The sequence below is a fragment of the Nelumbo nucifera genome, chromosome 8 (assembly GCF_055504915.1).
Source record: "Nelumbo nucifera cultivar China Antique chromosome 8, China Antique-T2T, whole genome shotgun sequence".
NCBI classification, from domain to species: domain Eukaryota; kingdom Viridiplantae; phylum Streptophyta; class Magnoliopsida; order Proteales; family Nelumbonaceae; genus Nelumbo; species Nelumbo nucifera.
The window spans coordinates 2,977,490-3,002,616 of NC_142656.1; the positions used below are offsets into that span (position 1 = coordinate 2,977,490).

The 25,127-nt window shown below is 40.9% G+C and overlaps 1 protein-coding gene across 8 annotated transcripts in view; it reads left to right on the forward strand.

The window, feature by feature from the left end:
- Nucleotides 1–25,127, forward strand: part of LOC104600578 (DENN (AEX-3) domain-containing protein) — a 60,968-nt gene extending 35,841 nt beyond the window's left edge. For 3 of the 8 annotated variants that reach the window (XM_088893641.1, XM_088893642.1, XM_088893643.1), the window contains 4 exons: nt 4,149–4,283; nt 5,657–5,764; nt 9,773–9,838; nt 12,600–21,121. In XM_088893641.1, the coding sequence (XP_088749767.1) occupies nt 4,149–4,283; nt 5,657–5,764; nt 9,773–9,838; nt 12,600–13,070 (780 nt within the window). In that variant the 3' untranslated portion in view covers nt 13,071–21,121. Of the gene's footprint in view, nt 1–4,148; nt 4,284–5,656; nt 5,765–9,772; nt 9,839–12,599; nt 21,122–21,284; nt 21,616–22,601; nt 24,111–24,762 lie in introns of those variants that run through there. The other 5 variants (XM_010263614.3, XM_010263616.3, XR_016079647.1 and 2 more) reach the window with 4 other exon arrangements.

Genomic DNA, 25,127 nt, shown 5'->3' on the forward strand with positions numbered 1-25,127 from the left:
GGACGTGCCGGTACAGGTCAATTCTGAACTGTTTCTTGCTGATTTGTTTGTACTCTCATTGGATGGGTTTGATATTGTTCTTGGGGTCAAGTGGTTAATCACCCTAGGACCGATTTTGTGGGACTTCAGCGCGCTCACAATGACCTTCCACCTAAATGGAAGGCAAGTTTCATGGCACGGTTGCAGGGTTAAAGAAAAGACACCACAGGTCCATGCACTTCAGACAGAACCGACAGTCATGGAAAAACTTCTCGCCGAGTTTTCAGATCTGTTCCAGGAACCCAAGGGACTCCCTCCTCCCCGAGCTTGCAACCATCGTATTCCTTTGGTGGCGGGTTCAGCACCAGTCGTTGTTCGGCCTTATCGCTACCCTCACTTACAGAAGGACGAGATAGAAAAACAATGTACAGAGATGCTGAACCAAGGAATCATACGCAAAAGTCACTCTCCCTTCTCTTCGCCGGTTCTGTTGGTGGCGAAGCAGGATGGAACGTGGAGGTTCTGTGTTGACTATAGAGAACTCAATGACCGGACGATCGAAGATAAGTTCCCTATTCCCGTTGTGGACGAACTGTTGGACGAGTTGCATGGTGCTCAGTATTTCTCTAAATTGGACCTCAGGTCCGGGTATTTCCAGGTTCGCATGGCTCTTGGTGACGTGAAGAAAACTGCCTTTCGCACCCACCATGGCCACTTCGAATTTTTAGTCATGCCATTCGGACTCTCCAACGCCCCATCCACATTTCAGTCATTAATGAACGAGGTATTTCAGCCCCATCTGCGCAAATTTGTTTTAGTTTTCTTTGATGATAACCTCGTTTACAGCAAATCATGGGTAGAGCATGTCCACCATCTGCGGACCGTTTTCGAGCTCCTATGCCAACACAAATTATTCCTCAAACGGTCCAAGTGCTCCTTCGGGGAGCGATAGGTTCTTTATCTCGGCCACGTCATCCATGGGTAGGGTGTGACAGTTGATAGTTCCAAAATTCAGGCCATAAAAGAATGGCCCAAGCCTCAATCAGCCAAGGCCTTACGCAGGTTCCTCGGATTAATGAGTTACTACCGCAAATTTGTACAAAACTATGGATTGTTGGCAACCCCGTTAACCAACCTGTTAAAGAAAAATTCCTTCCGGTGGGACGATGCAGCCAATGGAGCTTTTCTGACATTGAGAAATGTCCTGTCTTCCACCCCTGTCTTGCAATTACCAAATTTCGCCCTCGAATTTACAGTCGAGTGCGATGCCTCCGGAGTAGGTATCGGGGCCGTATTACAGCAGCAAGGGCACCCGATTGCTTTCTTCAGCCGCAGACTGGTTGATCGGCATCTGAAGCTTCCAGCCTATGAGCGCGAACTAATCAGCCTAGCCCGAGCCGTCCAGCACTGGAGGCCATATTTGTGGGGGCAGTCGTCCATCGTCAAAACTAATCATTACAGCCTCAAATACCTGTTAGAGCAACGTCTCACCACTTCCCCTCAGCAACATTGGGTTAGCAAATTGCTCGGGTTTGACTTCCGGGTGGAATATAAGTCGGGATCCTCAAATCGTGCAGCTGATGCCTTGTCTAGGCGAGATGAAGACGCGATGGCTCTGTGCAGCATTTCCCAACCCCAGATCTCTTTGTTTGACGACATTAAGAAGGCAGCACCACAGTCCTCGGAATGGTCACTCTTGGTCCAAAAGATCCAGTCTGGCACTGCCGACCCCAATTGGTCACTTCAAGACGGGTTGGTACTATATAAGGGACGAGTCCATCTTCCACCAGACTCCCCGTTGATTCCCACCATCATCACTAGCTTCCATAACTCCACCCATGAAGGCGTTCAGAAAACGCTACACCGCATCCAGGCTGATTTCCATTGGCGAGGTATGAAGACTTCTATTCGAGATTTTGTCCAGAATTGCTCCACGTGCCAACAACACAAATGGGAAAACCTACACCCAGCAGTTCTCCTTCAGCCCCTTTGAATCCCGACACAGATCTGGGCCGACATCTCCATGGACTTCATTGAGGGACTACCCAAGGTAGGTGGCAAATCAGTTCTCTTCGTGGTAGTCGATCGCTTCTCTAAATACGCCCACTTCATTCCTCTATCACACCCGTACAGTGCCACTTCAGTTGCCCTCGCCTTCTTTACACATGTTTTTCGCTTACATGGGTTACCAGAATCCATCGTCAGCGATAGGGACCCGGTTTTCACTAGTGCCTTTTGGAAAGAGTTATTTCGGCTACATGGCACCACCCTGGCCTACTCATCAGCTTACCGACCACAATCCGACGGTCAGACGGAAGTGGTCAACCGCACAATCGAGATGTATCTCTGATGTTTCGTAGGCGATCAACCACGATGGTGGGTGGATTGGCTCCCTTGGGCCGAGTACTGCTACAACACAGCCTACCATTCTTCCCTCGGCATGACTCCCTTTCGCGTCGTTTATGGCCGAGATCCTCCCCGCTTGCTGTACTACGAGCCCGGTTCTACTCGTTTGGAAGCAATTGATCACTCCTTACAAGAACGCGACACCCTCCTAGCCGATGTCCGCCTCCGCTTACAGCAGGCCCAGCTCCGCATGAAACTCCACTATGACAAGCACTACCGGGAACTGTCGTTCGATCCAAGCCAATTTGTTTGGTTGAAACTCCAGCCCTATCGGCAACGCTCCTTGCGCCACAGGGCTGCCCCGAAGCTGGCCCCTAAGTTCTATGGGCCCTACAAGGTTCTATGACGGATTGGCAGTGTGGCCTACCAGCTGGAATTGCCAAAGACCAGCCAGATTCATAATGTCTTCCACATCTCCTTGCTGAAGCCATTTACGGGTGTTCCCCCCGACCGAGTTCCCTCACTGCCACCCTTGAAAGATGGCAAGCTGGTTCCCCAACCCAAAACTGTCACCCGCTCTCGTTTCAATTGTGGAATCCTTGAAGTCTTGGTGGAATGGTGTGATTTACCATCGGCCGAAGCCACATGAATCCCATTGGCAGAGTTCCATGCCACATATCTAGAGTTCGAGCTTGAGGACAAGCTCGTAGTCCAGGAGGGGAGTAATTTTATGGACGCATTCCTCGGGAAGACGTACCATCGCCGCCGGCAGCAACAGGCACCTGACCCACCGCCAGCAGCAGCAGTGATTCAATGATTCTCATCCTACCCAGTTCAGCAACAACAGCCTTATCTAGATTAGATTAGATCATCTTTCTTGTTCTTATCTTATTCTATTGCTCTTATCTTATCTTGTTAGTAGCTTATCAGATTAGGATTAGCTTATCTTATCCTTAGCAAGATAGAACTGGAAGTCTCCCTATTCAGCAAGGAGACTCCCTTTGATTAGGACTCTTGTAATCTCCTATTTAAGGAGACCCCATTATTGAATGAGGATATCGAATATTCAGTTTAAGAAGTGAGTTAGGAGAGTTGGTGATCTCTTGGACAAATCACCAGAGGCGCCAAGATAGGTTCATCAAGAGCAGGAAGGAACAAGGGGAAACATGAGGTTTTCCCCGTGGACCGACCCGTGACGAGATCCTATTCCCGGGCCCTCAACATGGTGGCAGTGATAGTTGCTGTTTGTAGAAGCTTAAGAAAATGCAATGTTAAGTGGAAAATAATGCAATTCTTGATGAATCTGCACCAAAAGTTTGAAGTTGTGAGGGCCAACGAGGCCATTATTGTGACCTGAGCTAATCTGGAAAGGAGAAAGGTGTAGGGGAAGGGAGAATACAATAGGAGTCTATGTTTGTTGCTAACAAATCCACTCCACGAGTTTTTTCTCAGATGCAGTACCTTTAATGTAAGGAGTATGACACATAACCTCTCATTGTAGTAAGAGGAACTTCTGTTTCTATTGTGAAGCCCAAGGCATATTATCTTTCAGTATAAGACCAATCATGCTAAGGAGAGAGTTTTATTATGGAGTTCAGTTTCAGTTTATTTTTGTGAATATTGCTTCTATTTTCATTTGGTCTTTGCTTTTATGTTCGTTTGTTTCCTAATTTCTATTATATATGGGATTGGAAAATAATTGTTTTAATTTGATTGTACTTCGTGATGATATCCAATGCTTATGTGGGGTTTCCCTTATTGTATGGGGCAGTTGTCTAGAAACTCTCTTATCTGATCTTTTCCTTCACTATGTGAGGAAACAGGTGAAATCATCCAGCATGCCACAGTTGCCCCAGCATAAGGAGTTATTTTCTTCTTTAAGTCCCTATCATGCAAAGCTTGTAGGGGAAAGCTATTTAGCAAGAAAAAGGCCAGTGTATGAATGCACAGATGTCCAGGTAGACCTTGATGTTGAGAATGATGCAAGTAGTTGCTTTTGTGGAGAGGATGAATGTACTTATCTCATACTTGAAAAATGCTTTATTTAACCAATTATAAAGGAAGAAAAATTGATGAAAGTAAATTTATTATAAGTAGAACATTTAATGCTTCATCCTTTTTTTTGATAGATGAAGAAAAATTTATTAAGATCAAATCAAAGCATATTTATGTTCTTTGCATGGTAATACATACATGTCGCATATGCAAGCACACGGATGCATGCATATCACACACACAGCCTGCTACTAGCCAAAAGAGAAAATCTGGTATATATCTTGGATCTTGGGAGGGGTGGACTGGATACAGACCTAACTTTTGGCATTTCTTTTTTAACACAAAGTGGCTGCTTTCAGTCTTGTTTTGTGTGTGATTTTCTCCCTTATAAGGATGTTCTGTGGAAGTCACATAGGACTTCAGTTTGCATTAAGAGTTAATATCTTAATGCAATTAATGATTTTCTCCCTCATTCATTCTCATTCTTACCCAAGATGAAATTCTAAAATGGACAAGAATTGGTAGAATGAGAAAATATTGCTATTAACCTAACACTTTTTTCCTAAAAAATGAATTCTTTTCAAACTGATAAGTGCCCTATGTTGCTAATTTTCATTATTAAAAAAAAACTGTGTTAGCGGTCATAAACTGCTGGCCTAGGGTCTCTATCGTCAACATAGATGTTTACTGGTGGATGGCCAGCGGTCAATGCCCGTTGGCATAAGTTTCCATAGCAGTTTGTCAATAAACATTTATGGTGGTGGTTTTGTAGACCTAGGCCGGTGGTTTATGATCACTGGCATAGAGTTTCTATAAAGAATGAAAATGAACAAGATGGGGCATGATTAATTTTCATGCTGCAGTCTACCTCAATTTTTGTGTTATGAGCTGATTTTTCATTCTGAAAAGAATGAGGCTCATGGCAAGAATTTTGTAACCGAACACTCTAATGTTATTCATTCTTGTCCATTCTTGCCCAGAATGAGCAAGAATTATCAAAAATGAGGCCCAGAGCAATAAACGGAACATGGCCTTAACTGTTCAGTTAAACTAAAAGACATAGATACTTGGATTTGAGAACATTCATTTTGTTGGCTTGGGCAATAAAAGGAATCCTCCCTGTGTGCTTAAGCAAACATCTACCTAAATTTATGTAGTTTTATGATAGAAAACTGTTTCACTGTAGAAAAGAAAAAAGCTTTTAGGTTGTCACATACACCCACCGGTAGTTGTAGAGGCAACAAATAACATTTTTCTCTGTTCAGACACTTTTATAGATGTGTTAACTTACCATATATTTTGTTTTCCTTACGCTTTCTCTTCTAATTATTGGTAGATTGAAGCTGCCAAAGGCTTCTTAGCAGTGCTAAGATCTTATCTGGATTCACTTTGCTCAAACCTAAGGTCTCACACAATTACAAATGTGCAGTCCAATAATGATAAGGTTGGTATTCAATCCAAAAGAAAGTTGGGGAATACTGGTTAATAAGATTGTTTTTGATAAGATTTTCTTTTAATTGTTTTGTATGTGAGAATATCATTTTTTGTGTTTCTTCTGGTTTTAGTTATTAAATACTTCCAAGGTAGCAAAAGAACTTGAATTCATGAGTAATTTTATTTTCATGTTCACCTAAAATTATCTGCAACTCCTTTAGTTGAATTGATGACACTCTAAAAAATTATTTGCAACTGCTTTATTTGAATCACTCTCTCCCTCCTTCCCCCGGTGTGTGTTAAAAGTTGTTTTACCTAGTTTAGGTATGCTCAGAAGGTGGACTTAGGTTTGGTATAGTGTTTACAGTTTTAATGCCTTAGTTGTGTTTATAGGGTGGACATGGAAATACATTTATGAACGATGTTAGTTGGGTTGCTCAAATTTTATAACCACACCAATGATAAGAAAAAAAATGTATTACAGGAACACAGTGGTAATACTCTCAGGTAAAAACTACTAACTCTTAAAACCGAATAGCTTTAAAGTAAAGTGTATTGCCTTATCTTTTAGCTTAGTAATTTGCAGTGTTTTGAAAGTGAGAGGCGCAAGAAAAATGCAAGGGAGTACCGGAAATTTGGTTTTTAGTGGGAATTTAGTAGTGTGAGTTGTAATGGAGAACTTTAAGGGAGGACTGAATTTGAGAAGGATCTTTGTTGGTCTTGGACAAATGGATGAAAGTTTTCCAAAGAGAAAAGGACTAGGAAATATCGAAAATAAGGGAATTGAAAGAGAGAGGGAGAAACTTAGTTGAATTGTTTGGAGGGTCCTAACAAGTGATTTAAAGCCTTGTAGAGACTAGAGAGTTGGAGGAGATGCTAAGTAGAACAGCTTGCTTAAACCTATAATAGCAACTAGGGGAGATGAGAAAGAACATGGAAAGAAGTGGGAAAGAGGGAAATAAGAGAGAATAGTGGTTCATGTTGAGAAGAAAAAAACAAGGATGAACTATACCACTCAAAAAATACTTTTTATTTCATTTTTGGTGTTACTTGAATGTGGAACCTGTTTCCAGACGTCACACAGAAGTTTAATTAATAAGCTATCTATCATTTTGAGACCTTGCCTTGTTACAGATCAAAAGTGTATGGATGCTGGATGAGGATTTTATGCCTAGTAAGTGGATATGCAGAATTGATTCTCTTGGTCTAGTTTCAGGTTTTAAGGTGAATGAGGCAGGGATGATCAATCATCTTCATATAAATATGACATCTTGATTTTTTCTTTGGGTTTGTGCGTGTATTGGCATTGCAATTTTAGGGCTATTCTTCATTGCTTTAGAGGCTGTTTCTGGTCTCAAAAATAATCTTCACAAGAGTGCCTTGTTTGGCGTCAGAAGTTTTGATCTGGTATCTCCTAGAGAGTGTGCAACCATTTTGGGGTGTGAAGTGAATTTTGTTCTGTGCTTTTATTTAGGCATTAAGCAGTTTCTAAGCAAGCTTATTTCCAGTCTTTGGATGGTCTGGAGGTTAGCTGGTTGGAAGAGGTGATTCCTCTCTTTTGGTTTGGTGTATTATCCTCATTAAAAGTGCCTTGGTTAATGGTTAGCTTTCTCTTTTACTTTTATTCTCTCCTTAATGTTGGTTTCCTTGGAAAAACAGCTTGAGAATATTTGAAAGGTTTTCCTTTGGAATGGTTGAATAGTCAAATTGAAGTTCTATTTGGTCTAAAGGAAATGGGCTTGTCACCCTAAGCAGCTGGGTGGTATAGTTTTAGTAGAATGAGCATCACGAATAAGGTACCTTCCTAGGAAATTGCTTTTCTGATTCCCTACAGAGGATTTGGATGTATTGAAAGGGTGGTGGCAACCTTGTATGAGAATTCCAGTTATGGATGGTCCACTAAACTGGTACATAATGAAAATCGTCCAAGCCTTATCTCAACTATCTAGGGTTGGCTACTTAAGGATCCATGTCTTAAGGGGCAAAAGTTTTAATACTGGCTGCAAACCTGACACAATCCTCCTTTATCTGGGCTTGGGACTGGTGGTCTAAGACAAAGTCACATTGCTGGAGTTTTCTTCATGCTCATATGCACAAAAGGCCATTACCTGATGTTTGTCCCAGTTATATGGGGTCTTGGGAGGGGTAGACTGGGTGTGGTCCTATCCTTTGGCATTTTTCCACACAAAGTTGCTGTCCTCAGATTTGAACCTGTATTCTTACATTTTCCATCATGGGATTTTACCATTACACCAAGTAATGGCCCCTTTCATTCTCATATGCGTATTAGTAAAAATTACTTAGCAAAATGAAAGATGAGTGACAATTTGTTGTACAAAGATGAGTGAAAATTGAATTTTTACCTTGATGTTTGTGGTTTTATATGTGGCATTAAGTGATATTGGTGCATACTGCCCCTTGTTTTAATATGCAGCATTTAGATTTATGGTCAAGAATGAAATATGCTAGTGATATTTATAAAGGGCTACTTCTAGTGGGGCATTCTTTACTTAACCTATTTCACCATCAATGTTTCCCCATATAGTTGTGATAAGGCTTAGATGATGATGATTTCACCATCAATGTTTCCAACTCATCGGTGTTTTCATATTCATCCTAGCTAACTCTTGAACCAACTTCATCTTGGTTAGTGTATGAATTTTCTTGTTTTAGATGCCACTGTTATATTGTCACCTGATCAAAATATTATTATTACCATTATAAAACATTATTCTTTCCTGGTTATCAATTACATTTTCTATATTACTCTCCATGAAAAATAGAGGTTTGATACATGTAATTGTGTAAAAAAATCAAAATAAAGAAAGGTCTTAGAGTGATTGGACTCATGGTTTTAGTGTGGATGAGCAAACTGAACCGACTGCTGAGCTTTGTCCTGCTTGGTTTGGGCTCACAAACTATAGCTTCAGTGCATAGGTTCATTAAGGTCCAAAATTTACAATGGTATAGAGCCAGCAGTCTAAGGACAAGTGTTAAATGTTTTAAAATGAAGAGGCGTGACATGAGGTGTTTCACTACCTGGAGGCATGAGGAGTAGTTCAGAATGCAAGAGGTGTGAGCCTCCTGCGCACAAGGAAGTAGAAACCTCCTTACAAGGAGGGTGAGGATGTGGAAAGAGGAGGAGGAGAGAAGGTTAAAAAGAAGAAGGATCTTATGTTCTTTTTCTTGTTTCTTTTTTATGAATGGCGTTTGAGTGGTACGTCTCAGAGGCATCAATGCCTCTGGCATGTGCCTCAGGGTGTTTTGGGGGTGCCTCACCTGGACATGTAGCTCCAGGCGTATGCCTCCCATGCTTTTTAAGACATTGTGCTAATGTTCATTTAAACAAAATAAGGTTAGCAATTAATTAGATAATTTACATTTGTAATGCCTAATATCTTATGACAATAATTATTCTAATATTTGTATGAACTACAAAAAAAAAAAAAAATTCTGCACAAGATAAGTCAACATAAGTTTGGCTCAGGCTTGGGAATTGGGCATAGACTCTATTGGTGTGAACCGAGCAAAACTGAAAACTTCTCATAAAATGAAAGAGTGTTGGACTTGGTTAATTTGCTACTCTGGCAGGCAACAGTTCCTGCCAAATTCTGAATTCATTGCTCAAATTTTGATCTCCAGCAAAATCATGGGAATTTGCTGATGTATTGATGAATGTCTTTTGTTTGCATATCTTGCTGGTTTGGGACTTTTTGAAATATTATAGGACCTCAAATTTGTTCTAAAAATGAATTTTGTTGATACTCTAATGATCAATTTTTAAGAAAGTGGAATTGTCCATGGTTAGGTGTGCTTGGAAGACAATTTCATCCCTAGGAAGTCTTTTGCTTTAACATTTCTAGATCCAGCATTGGCTTTGAATTTTTTTTAGTATTTAAATGGTTCTGGCTGTTCAATTGACTAACATAAAATATACTTCATATTATTTAATTTCCACCTAATGATTTTAACAAACACATCTAACTAGACACTAATAATTCTCTTCCTTGGACATTAGGTCTCTTTGCTTTTGAAAGAGAGTTTCATTGATTCATTCCCAAGCCGTGACCGGCCTTTTATGAAGGTATTACCTCTTAAGCACTTCATTTATTCAATGCTTTTTTATGTTTTTCTTGAACTTATCAAAGGCATAAATGCATTTGTTCCATGGGTAAGTTGACATAATATAACTTTAAGGTTATCTATTTCACTTGAATGCTAGTAACTAATTATGAAGGTAATATTTTCAAAGGATGACATAGAAGAATGGTGATGTCACATACATCTTAATGCGGCCACTTTTCTTATATTTAAAGTAAATAGACAAGAAAAAACTTACTCATAGTTGTGTTATTGTTCAGGTGCTAATTAGTTTTCCAATGAAGGCCGTTCCTTCATATCATAGTATATATGCATTTTTATATGTACATACATACAAACACAAAAAGTCAAAAACACCTATACACATTGATAAAGTTCCCTTTTTTTCCTAATCCATTTTAAAATTCTGTGATGACCAATCATCTATCAACTAGAAGGACATTGCTTGTGTATCATCTTAAAATCTAACTGGTTATCTTATGATTTTGATCATAAAGTTTGCAGTTTTAAAACTAATGTGTTAGTGTTGACTGTAAAGGGGTAGTTTAGTCTTTCTATTTATGTTTAAGCTGATGTGGAATGTTTATGTTAAGTGATGTGTCCCATACTTAAGTAGGGACATAACAGTTTTTTGTTTTATTTAATAGAAACCTATAAATATAACCTGACCGACTAGAGAAAGGGACTTTTGTCTCTCTAGTTCGAACCAGTTTTCTCCTTCTCCTCCTCTCTTCTATCTCTTCTAATCTTCATCTAATACTATTTCTAACAGAACTCTAGTGCAGTTCTGAACTTTATCATGGTATCAGAGCCACTGTGACAAAACCAGATCTGCCCAGAATTCTGTTCTATCACCATTCAGCCTAGAGCTTTACAGTTTTCTTCGTCATCTGTTGGAGATAGGGAAAAGGGCTAAAAAGGGGTGATCACCCTTTACCATTGGGGGTTTTCATGCCTCCCATCAGTGGTTTAGTGGGAGTTTGTGGTGGTTTGTAGGAAGCCCTCTAATCGATGGTATGAAGAGGGCTGTTTTAGGTGGTGCAGTGGACAGTCGAGTGTCAGGTTGGTTTTTGGTGATCAAATAAGTAGGCTATATGTGTGTTTCAGTGTGAATCTAGTGGTTGGTGAGTTGCTAGTGTTATGGTGTGTATTCGGGTAGTTGTGTGGTGCTGAAAGTGAAGAAATCAGTGATGGGTATTGCTGAAAATTGTGAATGTAGGTGGATTCACTAGTGTGCAGTGGGTTGAAAATTGATTTAGAAGTTTGATATATGGGAAAAAAAAGGAATTCAGATATGGGAGACAGTACTGGGCACAAATCTAGTGTTATGGTTCCCACCGACTACTTGAATGTCCAGATGACTTCTATCAAATCGAATGGGGAGAATTATGTGCCTTGGGCAAAATCTGTAGAGGTAGAGCTAAGAAGAAAGTGAAGCATGTAGGAGAAGAAAAACCTCCCGCTGACTCTCAGGAGTATAGTGAACCTGGTTATGGAATAGTATGAAACCCAAGATCAGTGTGAATTTTATGTTCCTAGATATACAACCAAGGAGATTTGGGACCATGCCAAGTTGTACTCGAGACAAGACAATACTACTGGAGTGTATCGGCCTTATCAAGAGTACTTTAATCTGTAACAAGGTAATCGGAGTCTTGAGGAGTAGTATGCTAGCATGAAGAACCTTCGTAATGAGTTGAATGTTTACCATCCCCTCACTTCTGATGTTAAGATTCAGCAACAACAAAGAGAACAATTGGATGTGACCAGATTTTTAGTAGGGCTGAAATATGAATATGAACCAGTGATGTCGCGAGAGCACATACTAGGAGGGTCAGCTCTTCCATCTCTAGAAGAGGTGTTTGCCCATCTTCAGAGGATTTCTGTTGGGTCACAGAGAATTCTAATATCTCTTTCAGGTCTGCCTTTTTAGTGACGAGAGGGGGAGGTCGTGGTGTTAAGAGATGGAGCTTGGGGAGTTCAACCCGGTTGTAGTGGTAGTAGTGGACCCATGTATGGTCGTAATGGTGGTGGTGGACGTGTTGGAGGTCGAGATTCAGGGGGAGCTCGTGGCAGAGGACATAGTAATGGTTCGAGGAGATGTACATATTGTGGTATGGAAGGGCACACCATTAACTTTTGTTATGATTTGCACGGCCCACCTTCAACTTGGGCAAATTATGCAGTGGCCAATGATGAAGACAGGATATCCAACAAGCTGATCAGATGCCCTCTACATCTACGGATGTCTCCGGGAAGGAGATGATGAGTATGAGCGGTTTATCCAGGCTACTTCTCAACAGAATACAACTACTCTTGCACATTCAAGATTGGCTTGTTTGGCATCCAAACCCACCTCTTGGATTATCGACTCTGGAGCTTCCGATCATATGGCTAGGACTCTAGGTGTGTTCTCCTCTCTTTCACAGTGCTCCACATCACATTCTGTTACCCTTGCTAATGGTTTCACATCCTCCATTTGTGGTGTTGGTGATGTTGATCATATGGCTGGGATTCTAGGTGTGTTTTCCTCCCTTTCACAGTGCTCCACATCACATTCTGTTACCCTTGCTAATGGTTCCACATCCTCCATTTGTGGTGTTGGTAATGTTGACATATACCCTTTATCCCTGTCCTCGGTTATGTATGTTCCCAAATTCCCTTTCAATCTTATGTCTGTTAGTAAGCTAACCAAGTCTCTTAATTGCTCTATCACCTTTTACCCCTCTTCTTGTGTTTTTCAGGATCTCAAGACGAGGATGAAGATTGGTGGAAGGCATGGAGCTGGTGGACTGTATTATCTTGATGGTGATGGTGGTTCGTCAACAGCTCTTCAGACATTTCTTTCTCCTCTTCAGTGGCACTGTAGACTTGGTCATCCATCGCTTAAAGCACTGAAGTCACTTAGGGTTGATAATCGTATGTCGAGTCATTTTTCTTTAGTTCATTCAAATATTTGGGGTCCAAATAAAATAGTGTCATACAATGGTTACAAATACTTTGTTATTTTTGTTGATGATTATTCAAGGATGACGTGCCTTTACCTAATGAAAGAAAGGAGTGAATTGTTTTCCATTTTCAAAAAATTTTATGCTGAAATTTGCAACCAATTTGGTGTACACATTAAGATTCTTTGTTCTGATAATGGCCACAAATACTTTTATACACCGTTTCAGGAGTATTTGGAACAACATGGCAATGGCGTTATCCATTAAACTTCATATACCTACACACCTCAGCAAAATGGGGTGGTTGAAAGAAAGAACCACCATATTTTGGAAACTGCTTGGTCTCTTTTGCATCATATGAATGTACCCAAACGTTTTTGGAGAGATGCTGTGCTTACATCTTGTTTCCTCATTAATCAGATGCCCACACCCATCCTTGAAGGTCATTCTCCTTTCACCACTTTGTTTCTTACATTGTCTCATTTTCCCCTTACTCCTAGGGTTTTGGGTGTGTATGTTTTGTTCATAATCTTGGACCTGGAATGGACAAATTAGGTGCACGGTCCACCAAGTGTATCTTCCTTGGCTATTCCCAGACCTAGAAAGGGTACAAGTGTTATAACCCCAATTCTCGACGTTCTTTTATGTGCCCTAATGTTACTTTCTTTGAGTCTGTTCCATTTTTTTTTTCTGGGTCCAGTGATGTCTCCTCTTCTTCCTCACCTCCTCTTACAGTTCCTATTGAGGATCCCATCCCACTTCTTCCGATTGTGACTAAGTCTTCACCTCCAATGCAACTTCCTGTTGAATGGCCACCCATTCGCCAAGTGTATACGCATCGACATGTACCAGCTCCTCCTCCAACTTCTTCACCGTTGATAGATCCGATAGTTGTCCCCCCACCAGCTCCACCTCTTGTTTCTGACCTTGATCTTCCTATTGCCTTGTGGAAAGGTAAACGTAGTTGCACACTTCATCCCATTTCCAATTATGTTTCTGTATCTCACATTTCTGCTTCCCATTGTCATTTTGTTTCTTTGTTGTCTTCTATTTCAGTTCCTATGGATGTCTAGGAAGCCCTTTCCTCTCTAGGGTGGCGCCATGCAATGGAAGAACTCTTAGCTTTGGCTCATAATCACACGTGGGATCTCACCACACTTCCTCTTGGTAAGCATGCTGTAGGTTGTAAGTGGGTATACACTGTTAAGTATTTACTTGATGGTAGTGTAGAGTGATTGAGAGCTCGATTGGTTGCCAAAGGCTATTCCCAAACATATTGTATTGACTATACAGAGACCTTCTCTTCTGTTGCTAAAATTGGTTCCGTTAGTGTTATGATATCTCTAGTTGCTATGTATGATTGGCCTCTGTTTCAACTTGATATCAAGAATGCTTTTTTACATGGTGATCTCCTTGAGGAGGTCTATATGGAGCAACCACCGGGGTTTGTTGCTCAGGGGAGGATGATAAGGTGTGCAAACTAAAGATGGCCATTTATGGACTTAAACCGTCCCCATATGCATGGTTTGGTAGATTTAGTGAAGTGATAAAGAAGTTTGGTATGAAATTGTGTCAAGTTGATCACTTAGTATTCAACTATGATTTGCATGCTGGGAAGATCTTACTGGCAGTATATGTAGATGATATTGTCATTACTGACAGTGATAGATTGGGGATTGATAGGCTGAAGACCTTTCTGCAGGAGCATTTTCAAACAAAGGACCTTGGTAAATTAAAATATTTCTTGGGGATAGAAGTAGCAAGGTCTAAGCATGGCATTAATTTGTGTAAAAAGAAGTATGTTTTTGATTTGTTGGAGGAGACAGGATTGTTAGGTGCCAAATCGGCTGAAACACCTATGGAACCAAATACCAAGTTGAGCAGTGATATGGGTGAGGAGTTTGAAGATCCTGGAAGGTACATGCGGTTGGTGGATAAGCTAAACTACCTAACCATTACTCAACCAGATATTTCATTTGCAGTTAGTGTGATGAGTTAGTTTATGCAGAATACTCGAGTTCCACATTGGGATGCAGTTCTAAGGATTGTAAGGTATTTGAAGGGAGCTCTTGGTCGTGGCTTGTTATACAAGAGTGAAGGAAATCTTGAAATAGAGGGATACACCAATGCTGATTGGGCTGGTTCTGTATCTGACAGAAGGTCCACTACAGGTTATTGTACTTTTCTTGGGGGTAATTTGGTGACATGGAAAAGTAAGAAACAGATAGTTGTGACTAGAAGCAGTGCAGAAGCTGAATATAGAGCCATGGCACATACCACTTGTGAACTAGTGGGGTACTCGATTGACACTCCAATGAAGCTTTATTGTGACAACCAAGCTGCAGTCCACATCTCTTCTAATCCAGTGTTTCATGAGAGAACAAAGCATATAGAAGTTGACAATCACTTTGTGAGAGAGAAGGTGCCTAGTGAGTGATAGATGCTACATATGTTAACACAGGAAGCCAATGGGCAGACTTGTTCACCAAAGGGTTGAGTCGGGGAAGAGTGGACTACATATGTATCAAGCTGGGACTATATGATATATACTCACCAGCTTGAGGGGGAGTGTTAGTGTCAACTGTATAGGGGTAGTTTAGTCTTTCTATTTATGTTTAAGCTGATGCGTAATGTTTAAGTTAAGTGATGTGTCCCATAGTTAAGTAGGGACATAACAGTCTTTTGTTTTATTTAATAGAAACCTATAAATATAACCTGATCAACTAGAGAAAGAGACTTTTTTCTCTCTAGTTTTCTCCTCCTCTCTTCTCTTCTCTTCTTCTCTCTTCTATCTCTTCTAATCTTCCTCTAGTACTACTAACAGAATTCTGGTGCAGGTCTGAACTTTATCATAATGCATACTCTTGACAGTGTAGCCGACCAGAGATAAGTGGAAGAGGAGAGAAGAGAAGAGAAGAAGAGAAGAGAAGAGAGGAGAGAAGAGAGAAGGTTTGCAATGTAACAGTACTGGCGGCGCTAGTGTTTATTTTACTATATATAGGGCGACAAAAATAACAAGGGAAAAGACCCTTGTGCCCCTGAGTACAATAACAGACATAACAGAAATAAAAAAACGAAATAAAAAAACACTTTAATTAGCCAAACAGGCCCTAACATCTGCAACTAAGTTATTTTAACATTATTCCAACACTCCCCCTCAAGCTGGAGCATAGATGTCAATCATGCCCAACTTGTCACACAAATCTTTGTGCCGCACATGATGAAGACCTTTGGTGAAGATATCTGCAAGTTGCTCTTCCGAGCTGACATATGGTGTGCACACTTCTCCACTTTCAAGTTTCTCTCTGATAAAATGCTTGTCCACTTCAATGTGTTTCGTCCTATCATGCAGAACTGGATTAGCAGCAATATTGATGGCAGCTTTATTGTCACAGTAGAGTGACGTAGGATTGCTTACTGCAAAACCCAGTTCACCTAACAGATTTCTTATCCACATGATTTCCGCAACCCCATGAGCCATCGCTCTATACTCTGCTTCAGCACTGGATCTAGCCACCACACTTTGTTTTTTGCTTCTCCATGTGACAAGGTTTCCTCCTACAAAGGCACAATAACCACTGGTAGACTTTCGGTCATTGACTGCTCCTGCCCAATCTGCATCAGTATATACTTCCACTTTTAAGTGACTGTGTTTCTGGAACAACAAACCAGCTCCAGGAAACTTCTTGAGATATCTCAAGATCCTCTCTGCAGCCTCAAAGTGAGTTGTCCTCGGGCTGTGCATGAATTGACTAAGGACACCCACTACATAGGCAATATCAGGCCTGGTCATAGACAAATACAGAAGTCTCCCCACGAGTCTCTGGAACATCTTTACATCTTTCAAAAACTCTCCCTGACTGTCTCCCAGATGGTGATTAGGTTCAATAGGTGAATCAGATGGTTTTACCCCCAACTTGCCTGTATCTTCTAGTAGATCTAGTACATACTTCCGTTGGGAAATAAAGATGCCCTTGTGAGAGCGGGCAACTTCAATTCCAAGAAAGTATCGTAAGGGGCCTAGATCCTTCACCTCAAATTTAGTGGCTAAGAATTTTTTTAGTCTCTGGATTTCAGCCTCCCAATCTCCTGTGATCACTATGTCATCCACATACACAATAAGAGCTGCAATTTTACCTTCACCTCTTTTTACAAACAAGGTATGATCTGACTGGCATTGTTTGAATCCCATCTGTTGGACTGCTAAATGGAACTTACTAAACCAAGCCCGAGGTGATTGTTTCAACCCATGTAGGGACTTTTTTAACCTGCACACCTTTTGTTTACTGCCTTTGGCACAGAACCCTAGGGGTTGGGTCATGTACACTCATCTTCCAAGTCACCATTCAAGAAGGCATTCTTGATGTCCAATTGGTGAAGATCCCAGTCAAGATTTGCTGCCAAGGAAAGGAGAATCCGGATGGAGTTCATCTTCGCTACTGGAGCAAAAGTCTCTGCATAGTCCACTCCATATACCTGTGTGAAGCCTCTTGCTACCAGTCTAGCCTTGTACCTTTCAATAGTTCCATCAGCTTTGTGTTTCACTGTGAACACCCACTTGCACCCCACTGGTTCCTTCCCCTCAGGAAGATCTACCAACTCCCACGTACCATTTTTGTGTAAGGCATCAATTTCTTCCTGCATTGCATCTACCCATTCAGGTTTTGACAAAGCTTCTGCCACGGTCTTAGGGATGGGGACACTATCCACAGAAGAGAGAAAGGCACGGTACGAAGGTGAAACATGCTCATAGGACGCAAAGTTAGAGATAGGATGATTAGTGGTACAAGATCTAACACCCTTTCTCTTAGCAATAGGAATATTAAGATCATTGGGGACAGGTGAATCAACATTTAAAGGAGCAATGGGAGCAAGTGTACCTGGCTGATGAGACGGATCTGCCTTGGGTGAATCCGATGATGTTGGTTGCATAGTGTCCGGCTCCACAGCTCTTGAACTCTGCTGGCTCTTATGGCGACGATGAAAAACCTGGAACAGAGGAGGATCGGGTAAAGGAGGTAGTTGAATCTGAGTCGTCGCCTGTTTCTCCTCAACCCTACTCTCCCCCTGAGGAGAAACCGAGAAGAACGGTTGACTCTCAAAGAATGAGACATCAATGGAAACATAGTACTTGCGGGCAATGGGATCATAGCAACGATACCCCTTTTGAGATGAAGGGTAACCAAGAAAAACACAAGGAATAGCCCGAGGGTCAAGTTTACCACGAGTAGGTGATAGGTTGTGGACAAAACAACGACACCCAAAAACATGCATCGGAATGGTGGACAGCGGGGCTGTAGGGAACAAGAGCTGATGTGGGGCCTTATACTCTAGTAGTCGAGAGGGCATGCGATTGATGATATATGTCGCACACAATACTGCATCAATCCAGAATTGTTTTGGCACATTCATATGAATCAGCAAGCCACGAGCAATTTCGAGAAGGTGACGGTTTTTTCGTTCAGCCACACCATTTTGTTGGGGTGTCCTGGCACAAGAGCTTCACTGAAGTGACCCACTCGAAGCAAAGAACTTTGTGAGATCACTATGGAAATATTCCTTTGCATTGTCCGACTGGAAAATATGAATTTCCGTTTGGAACTGAGTGAACACCATGCATTGAAAATCTTTTCACAATTTGTGGCACTTCATCTCGAGATCGCATAGGGTAAACCCAAGTGTATCGAGAATAATCATCAATCAAAGTAACAAAATACTTATAGCCAGCCGCAGTAGGTAGAGTAACAGGGCCCCAAACATCAGAATAAACAATATGAAATGGAAATTCAGATCTTTTATTTCTTAAAGGTAACGAACTTCTACAATGCTTACTCAACTGACAAGTTTGACACTGTAACTGACTCACTGACAAGGACTCAAACAACTTTGGGAACATGACTTTTAACGACTCAAAAGAAAGATGACCTAAACGACTATGCCATAAATAGGCCTGGCTCTCACTCGATGAACTTGTGGACTCAGTCGCCACTAGACCAGCATTATTCTCCAACACGTAGAGACCATCCACCATGCTTCCTCTACCAATCGTCTTCCCCGAGGTCAAATCCTGAAACATACATGAAGACGGAAAAAAGGTGATTGAGCAGTTCAAAGAGTGAGTAATACTACTAATGGACAACAAATTAATAGGTAATTTCGGAACATGCAGGACATTAGGAAGAGTAAGGCCAAGTGGGAGAGATATGGTGCCTCGGCCAGCTATGGTAGAAAAAGAACCATCAGCCAGTCTTACCTTATCTCTCCTAGAGAGAAGGTTATATGTCTGGAACAAATTTGACTTACCGGTCATGTGATTTGAGGCTCTGGAGTCAATAATCCAAGGTGAATCAGTAGTATGAGATGACACATGGAAGGCTGTGGCATTACCTGATGTAGACGCAAATGAGGTAGGAGTAGGCCCAGAATCCACTTGGCGGAGAGTCCTACCATACAATTCCAAATGTTCACGGAAGGAGTTGATAATATCTTCCTTAGGGTCAGAATCGGGATGTCTCTCCTGAGTTACAGAAGGACTAGTCTCTATCGATGCCATATTAGCTGAGTTATACCTTTTTTGATTCTGCTGGCCTGGTTTCTTGCCCTGATCCGGTGCTGACTTCTTACCCAAATCCTGTGCCCATTTAGGTTTTCCATGGAGATCCCAGCATGTATCTTTAGTGTGTCGTGTCTTCTGGCAGTGAGTGCACCAAAGCTTGCTTTTATCTTCTGATTTTTTCTGAGTGTCACCCCTTTTAAAGCCACCTCCGACATTTGTATCTGAATTTCCCCGGACCGCTAGGGCAACTGACTCCCTTTCTACACCATTCATCACACTTCTGCTTTCTTCTGACTGCACCAAGGCATACACCTCCTGGACTGATGGCAAGTCTTTACTACCCAAGATCTGTACCCTGATGAACTCATATGACGAATTCAGCCCTAGGAGGAAGGCAAACACGCGTTGCTGTGATACAAGTGACTTATAGGCCTTTGCATCTTCATCACACTTCCAATTCACATTCTGATAGTGATTAAGTTCTTTCCATATTGATGTCAAATCAGAATAGTACATCGAGAGACTCCTTTCCCCCTGCTTGCAAGTAGAAGATTCAGCTTGTAGTTGATATATCTTGGCATAGTGTCTCTGTTCTGAATAAGTGGACTTCGCTTGTTCCCATATCTCACAAGCAGTTTCAGCCCACATAAAAGTCTTCATTACTTGTGGCAGCATTGAAACCAAGAGCCAAGACATCACCATACTGTTCTCTTGGTTCCACCTATCATGCTTAGCACTTCCATACTACGGTTCCTTTACTCTCCCATTGATGTATCCTATTCGCCCCCTAGCAGTGATGTAGAGTTTTATCCCCCTAGACCACTCAAGGTAATTCAGACCATCAAAGGGAATGACAGCCATGGGAAAGCTCATATCCATTCCCCCACTCACTCCATTGTGGCTCCCTGAGATCTCTGAAGTAGCAGAATTCTCAGTCGACATGGTCAAGCAGTTAATCAGTCCCACACACCGGACTTAGGACCCCTCCTTACTCCACAAAACAATGTTCCACTCAGTTCACACCCACACACTCGGGTTTACCAGCCAGATTGAGCACAAACAGTACCAAATTCCAGACAAAAACTGAGGTAATATTCGGCAGATTTCAGACCTGTATAGTTTTATCAGTCCCCACCTACCAGAATTCCAGAATGTCTAACAGCCACTAATCAGCAGGAGAGATCCTTCTTACTTATAGTCAACTCAAACCATTGAGAAGACAGGTCAGCATTGACCTACAGTTGTCTTAACACATGAACAGGATCACACGATCCAAGAAAACTAGGGTTACACAGGTTCGACAGCATTCAGCTGCCCCAGATTCATAGGGTTTTCACTCGGCACATGACCAAGGAGAGTAAAGAAGAGAAAAAATAGGGAGAACTGTACCAGTCGTAGCTATTCTGTAGTCCAGAATCAGATTTCTTTTTTGCTAGTCTGTTCGATCTGTTCTTTGGGTTGATCGATCTTCTCTTGACAGTAGGGTTGATCGATCTGCTCTCTTTTAATCAGCATTCCTGCTCTGATACCATCTTGACAGTGTAGCCGACCAGAGATAAGTGGAAGAGGAGAGGAGAGGAGAGAAGAGAAGAGAAGAAGAAGAGAAGAGAAGAGAAGAGAGGAGAGAAGAGAGAAGGTTTGCAATGTAACAGTACTGGCGGCGCCAGTGTTTATTTTACTATATATAGGGCGACAGAAATAACAAGGGAAAAGACCCTTGTGCCCCTGAGTACAATAACAGACATAACAGAAATAAAAGAACACTTTAATTAGCCAAACAGGCCCTAACATCTGCAACTAAGTTATTTTAACATTATTCCAACACATACATTTTGTCAAAGTAGTATGATAGAGTGATCTCATTACATCTAATGATAGTAATGTGTAACTGATTTATTATTATCCTGTTTTATTTTGTTGAACAGCTTTTTGTCGACACACAGCTCTTTTCTGTACATACAGATCTCGTTCTCTCCTTTTTCCAAAAAGAATAGCATGGCTATAACAGTAGCCATGGAGGTACAATTAAAGTATCTTTAAAGCAAGTTGTAATTTGTGATGTTTCTTTTACATTATATTTATAATTTATTTTATTCCCTATTGGTGTTATAATATCAATATGTTACCTCTTTGTCCTCTATTAACTCCCTTCCTCTCAACTTAAGTAAATACCAATTTAAGTTTCTCTGGCTTGTAGCATATTTGGAAACCATTTTTTTATCAGTAACAGGTCAATTTTTTGATGCTTTAAGACTATATATTATGTATTTACAACAACTATACATGCTCTGTAATACAATGAAGTCAGCCCAAGCTACTACCAACTCCAGGTTGAGCCCCACAAGATTTACAAATCAAAAACTATTCCTTACCCCTGTGGGTATTCACTGTCTAGTAACTTGGTAATGAGTCTATAGGTCGTGGAGCCTTTGTTCTTCTGTTTTTTTATTTTTATTTTTATTTTTATTTTATTTTTCCTCTCTTTTGAATAAAATAAACATGGTAATGAGTTTGCAAGAGAGTTAGCTGACCAAGAAATCCAGGTACATTTGCCTGTGGCATGTTTATTCACTTTAAACCATCCAAACAAATATAGTAAAATTCTGAGGTTTTGACCTTGGATACATAATTGCATCTTGATTCTTTGTTAGCTGATCTAGTAGATAGGATCCATCAGATGGCCTTGATGTTGGTGAATTTGAGGGGTCCTGGGCCATCTGATTGATCCTGTGTCCCTAGACTCAGTCACTCGGAGATAAATCCTAGGATTACATTCTTGGGTCAAATAGTCAAACTTCAACCAGTTGTACAAAATCAGCTCCTGTTGATCATCAACAGAATCTTTGCCAAAGTTAACTATTGCACTATCTGATTTTATGGGTCCTCTCATGAAAATCCTTGTTGCAATCCAACAGTTGGAATGTGAAATGAAGTTGCAAATTCTGTTTACTGCTTTTGGTGGTTTGTGGACTTAGGTTGCCTCCATTTTTGCTTTCACCTTTTCTTTGACTCTTCAAAGGGGTTGGTGAATATCCATCCAGTAGGTGGCCTGCTTATTGGATTTGTAGAATATGAATTGATTATCAACCACCAAAGGTTATGCATTTTATAATTGATATGAAATATGCCTGTATTTTTTTTGAGGTTGTCAAATGATTTTTCTCTATAGAATAAACCATGTATTGGCATCGTGGGACTAGATTGATCTCCCAATGGGATTGCTATGTTGTACAATTTAGCAGCAAATCAATGAGCAGACGTTCATGGAATTATCCATTTATGAGTCACGGTCATAGACACGGGCGAGAAATCCATTTCTTTGACTGAAATGGGATTGACAGAGTATAGTTGCCGTGGTACTTGTCCATTTTTTCCACCAGAAGTTGAAGACTTTATTAAATTTTAGAACTTGTGTCCTTAAATCTGTGTAAATGATATATTACGTGAAAACTTATCTATCATGCTTCTATGGTCGTTACCATCTTGTCTTCCTACTAGTTGATTTTGAGTTTGAGCATGCAGCCAAAAGCTTACAGCAGTTAAAAATCATTTTGAAAACTGTCGCAAGTACCAGTGGCCCTTCTCTCCGTCTTTGTTTTTTATTCAAAAATATTTTTGGGGGGTGGGGGTGGGGGTGGGGGGAGTGCAGGGAGCAAATTGGCTTGGAGTAGAATACCACACCTTTGGAGTTCCAAATAGGTGTTTCCCCCAATGGAGCTTGAAATTTTGGTTTATGAAGTAACTTATCAAGAAAACATTATTCTCAAGGTTGTTTGAGAGCCATCTTTTGGAGTAAATTGTAAGGCATTTTTTACCATTTGACTTATGTGGTGTCTAATGGCACCGAGCTGTCATAAAGTAAAAATAAATGTTCCGTTCCAATTTTAAGAGTTTCTGGTAAACGGGCAATAGATCTAAACAGTCCCCTAATTTGTTGGCTTTTAAGTTGCTCCACAAGTTTATGCTGTATATCCATATCAGGAGGAACATGGTCTAAAGAGTACAGGTAGAAATAATTGACTGTCTGGAAAGGCAGGGTTTTGCTGATCCTTTACCAAACCAGTGTGAAGAATGGATTGTGTATCCCCTTAAAAAAAAAAGAAAAAACAAAGGTTTATTTTAGGGATGGGGATGGGTCTACCGAGTCCGGATCACCTGCCAACAAAACATGTTCCAAACCTCTACCAGCAAGTTCTCACACATCTCGTACATGTGTGGTGTTAGATCAAGTTGGTAGAGCCGTAGAGGGTTGGAATGTGTTTTGTTGATAGAAGATCCTAACTCAGGTCCCATTTTTATGGTGACATGGAAGTTGGTCGCCATGTCACGTAGGTTGCCACTTCGGACCTCGGTTAGGTCGGTTGTACTTGGTGTGCGGTTGGCCCTTCTGTTGAGGTCCTTGGTTTGCTCCTACTGAGGTGTCCGGTCTGCTCCACTGAGGTGCGTATACCACGTGAGGCTATGTCCTCCTTGGTCTTAGTCGAGGTGATGCTGGGCGTTTGCTCTCTCAAAGCGTGCGAGGGGCATCCGAGGTGGGTCTGAGGTGAATCTAAGGTGTGTTTGAGGTGGACCCGAGGTATGTCTGAGGTGGCTCTGAGTTGCATCCGAGGTGAATATGAGGTGATCCTAACAGACTTGGTAAGGATGCATCACTGTCAACATGGCGATGATGTGTTATGACACGGTTCAGAAGTGCCACATGGGGTGATGTCACTGGAGGGCCAAAGTACCCCTCATTAGTGATCTTGATGGTAATTTTGCAAAACCAATGTTTTCAATAAGTTGTTGACTTTGGCCGATTGAACTGTTACCCAACCTTGATATTGGGTTTTGTTCTATTAAAATCTGCTTGTTAGTAAAAAATGTTGACCTGGTCATCGGGTTGCAGGTTGCATATTCAATGTATATGCAAACTTCTAGAGGCCATACCTTTGCACTTTGATATATGATTGGGGTGATCTTTTTTTTTTTTATCTTGGATTGCTTTGTGAGATCTATGAGCCTTGCCCCATTATTTTTGCCAAAAGACCCATTTTTGGGCTTCAAATTATAGTTTTTTTAGCGTTTTTTAATTTTTTACAAATAAAAAAATTACATCTCAAAAATAATTATATATAGGTTGGACCCACTCGGACGGTCAGACCGGTGACCCGTAACCCAGACACAAAAGTGGTTTGGCCTCCGAATCGGTTTTCAAAACATTGTGCAAAACTTCCTCGAGCTCTTAAAATTTAAATTCCTCCAATGTAGTATCTATTCCATGTTCTCTTTTCCAATGAAATATTTATTCCGAGGTTTATATTATTATCTCAGTGTTAATCTCCCTTGCTTTCAAGAATCTCAACAAAGTATGATAGTCATCATTCTTAGGGAGTAACAACTCCTTGGATTCATGGACTGCAGGTTTTTTAAAGAGAATGGGTGAACTTGCTAGAAGCACTTATGGATTTCTTCTTGAGAGATCCTATTCTTGTTCTGCGCCTCTCATCTTTGGAGATGTCCACATCTTTTCTTTTTGGACAGGGATAATGGTCCTTTTCTCCATGTTGAATAGATGACCAAAACTCTCAGGGGCATAGAAGGACAAAATAGGATTTTAAATAATTTAAACGAGTTTATATGAGATGATGGGAGGGTATGTTTAAATCTAATTGAAAAACTCAAGGTATGTGTATGTTTAAATCGTGATGGTTCTGGTTAATTTTCTTGTCATTTCCACCTATTTGTATCGACAGTATTGGCAATGAATCGATGACTATTGCTTCTTA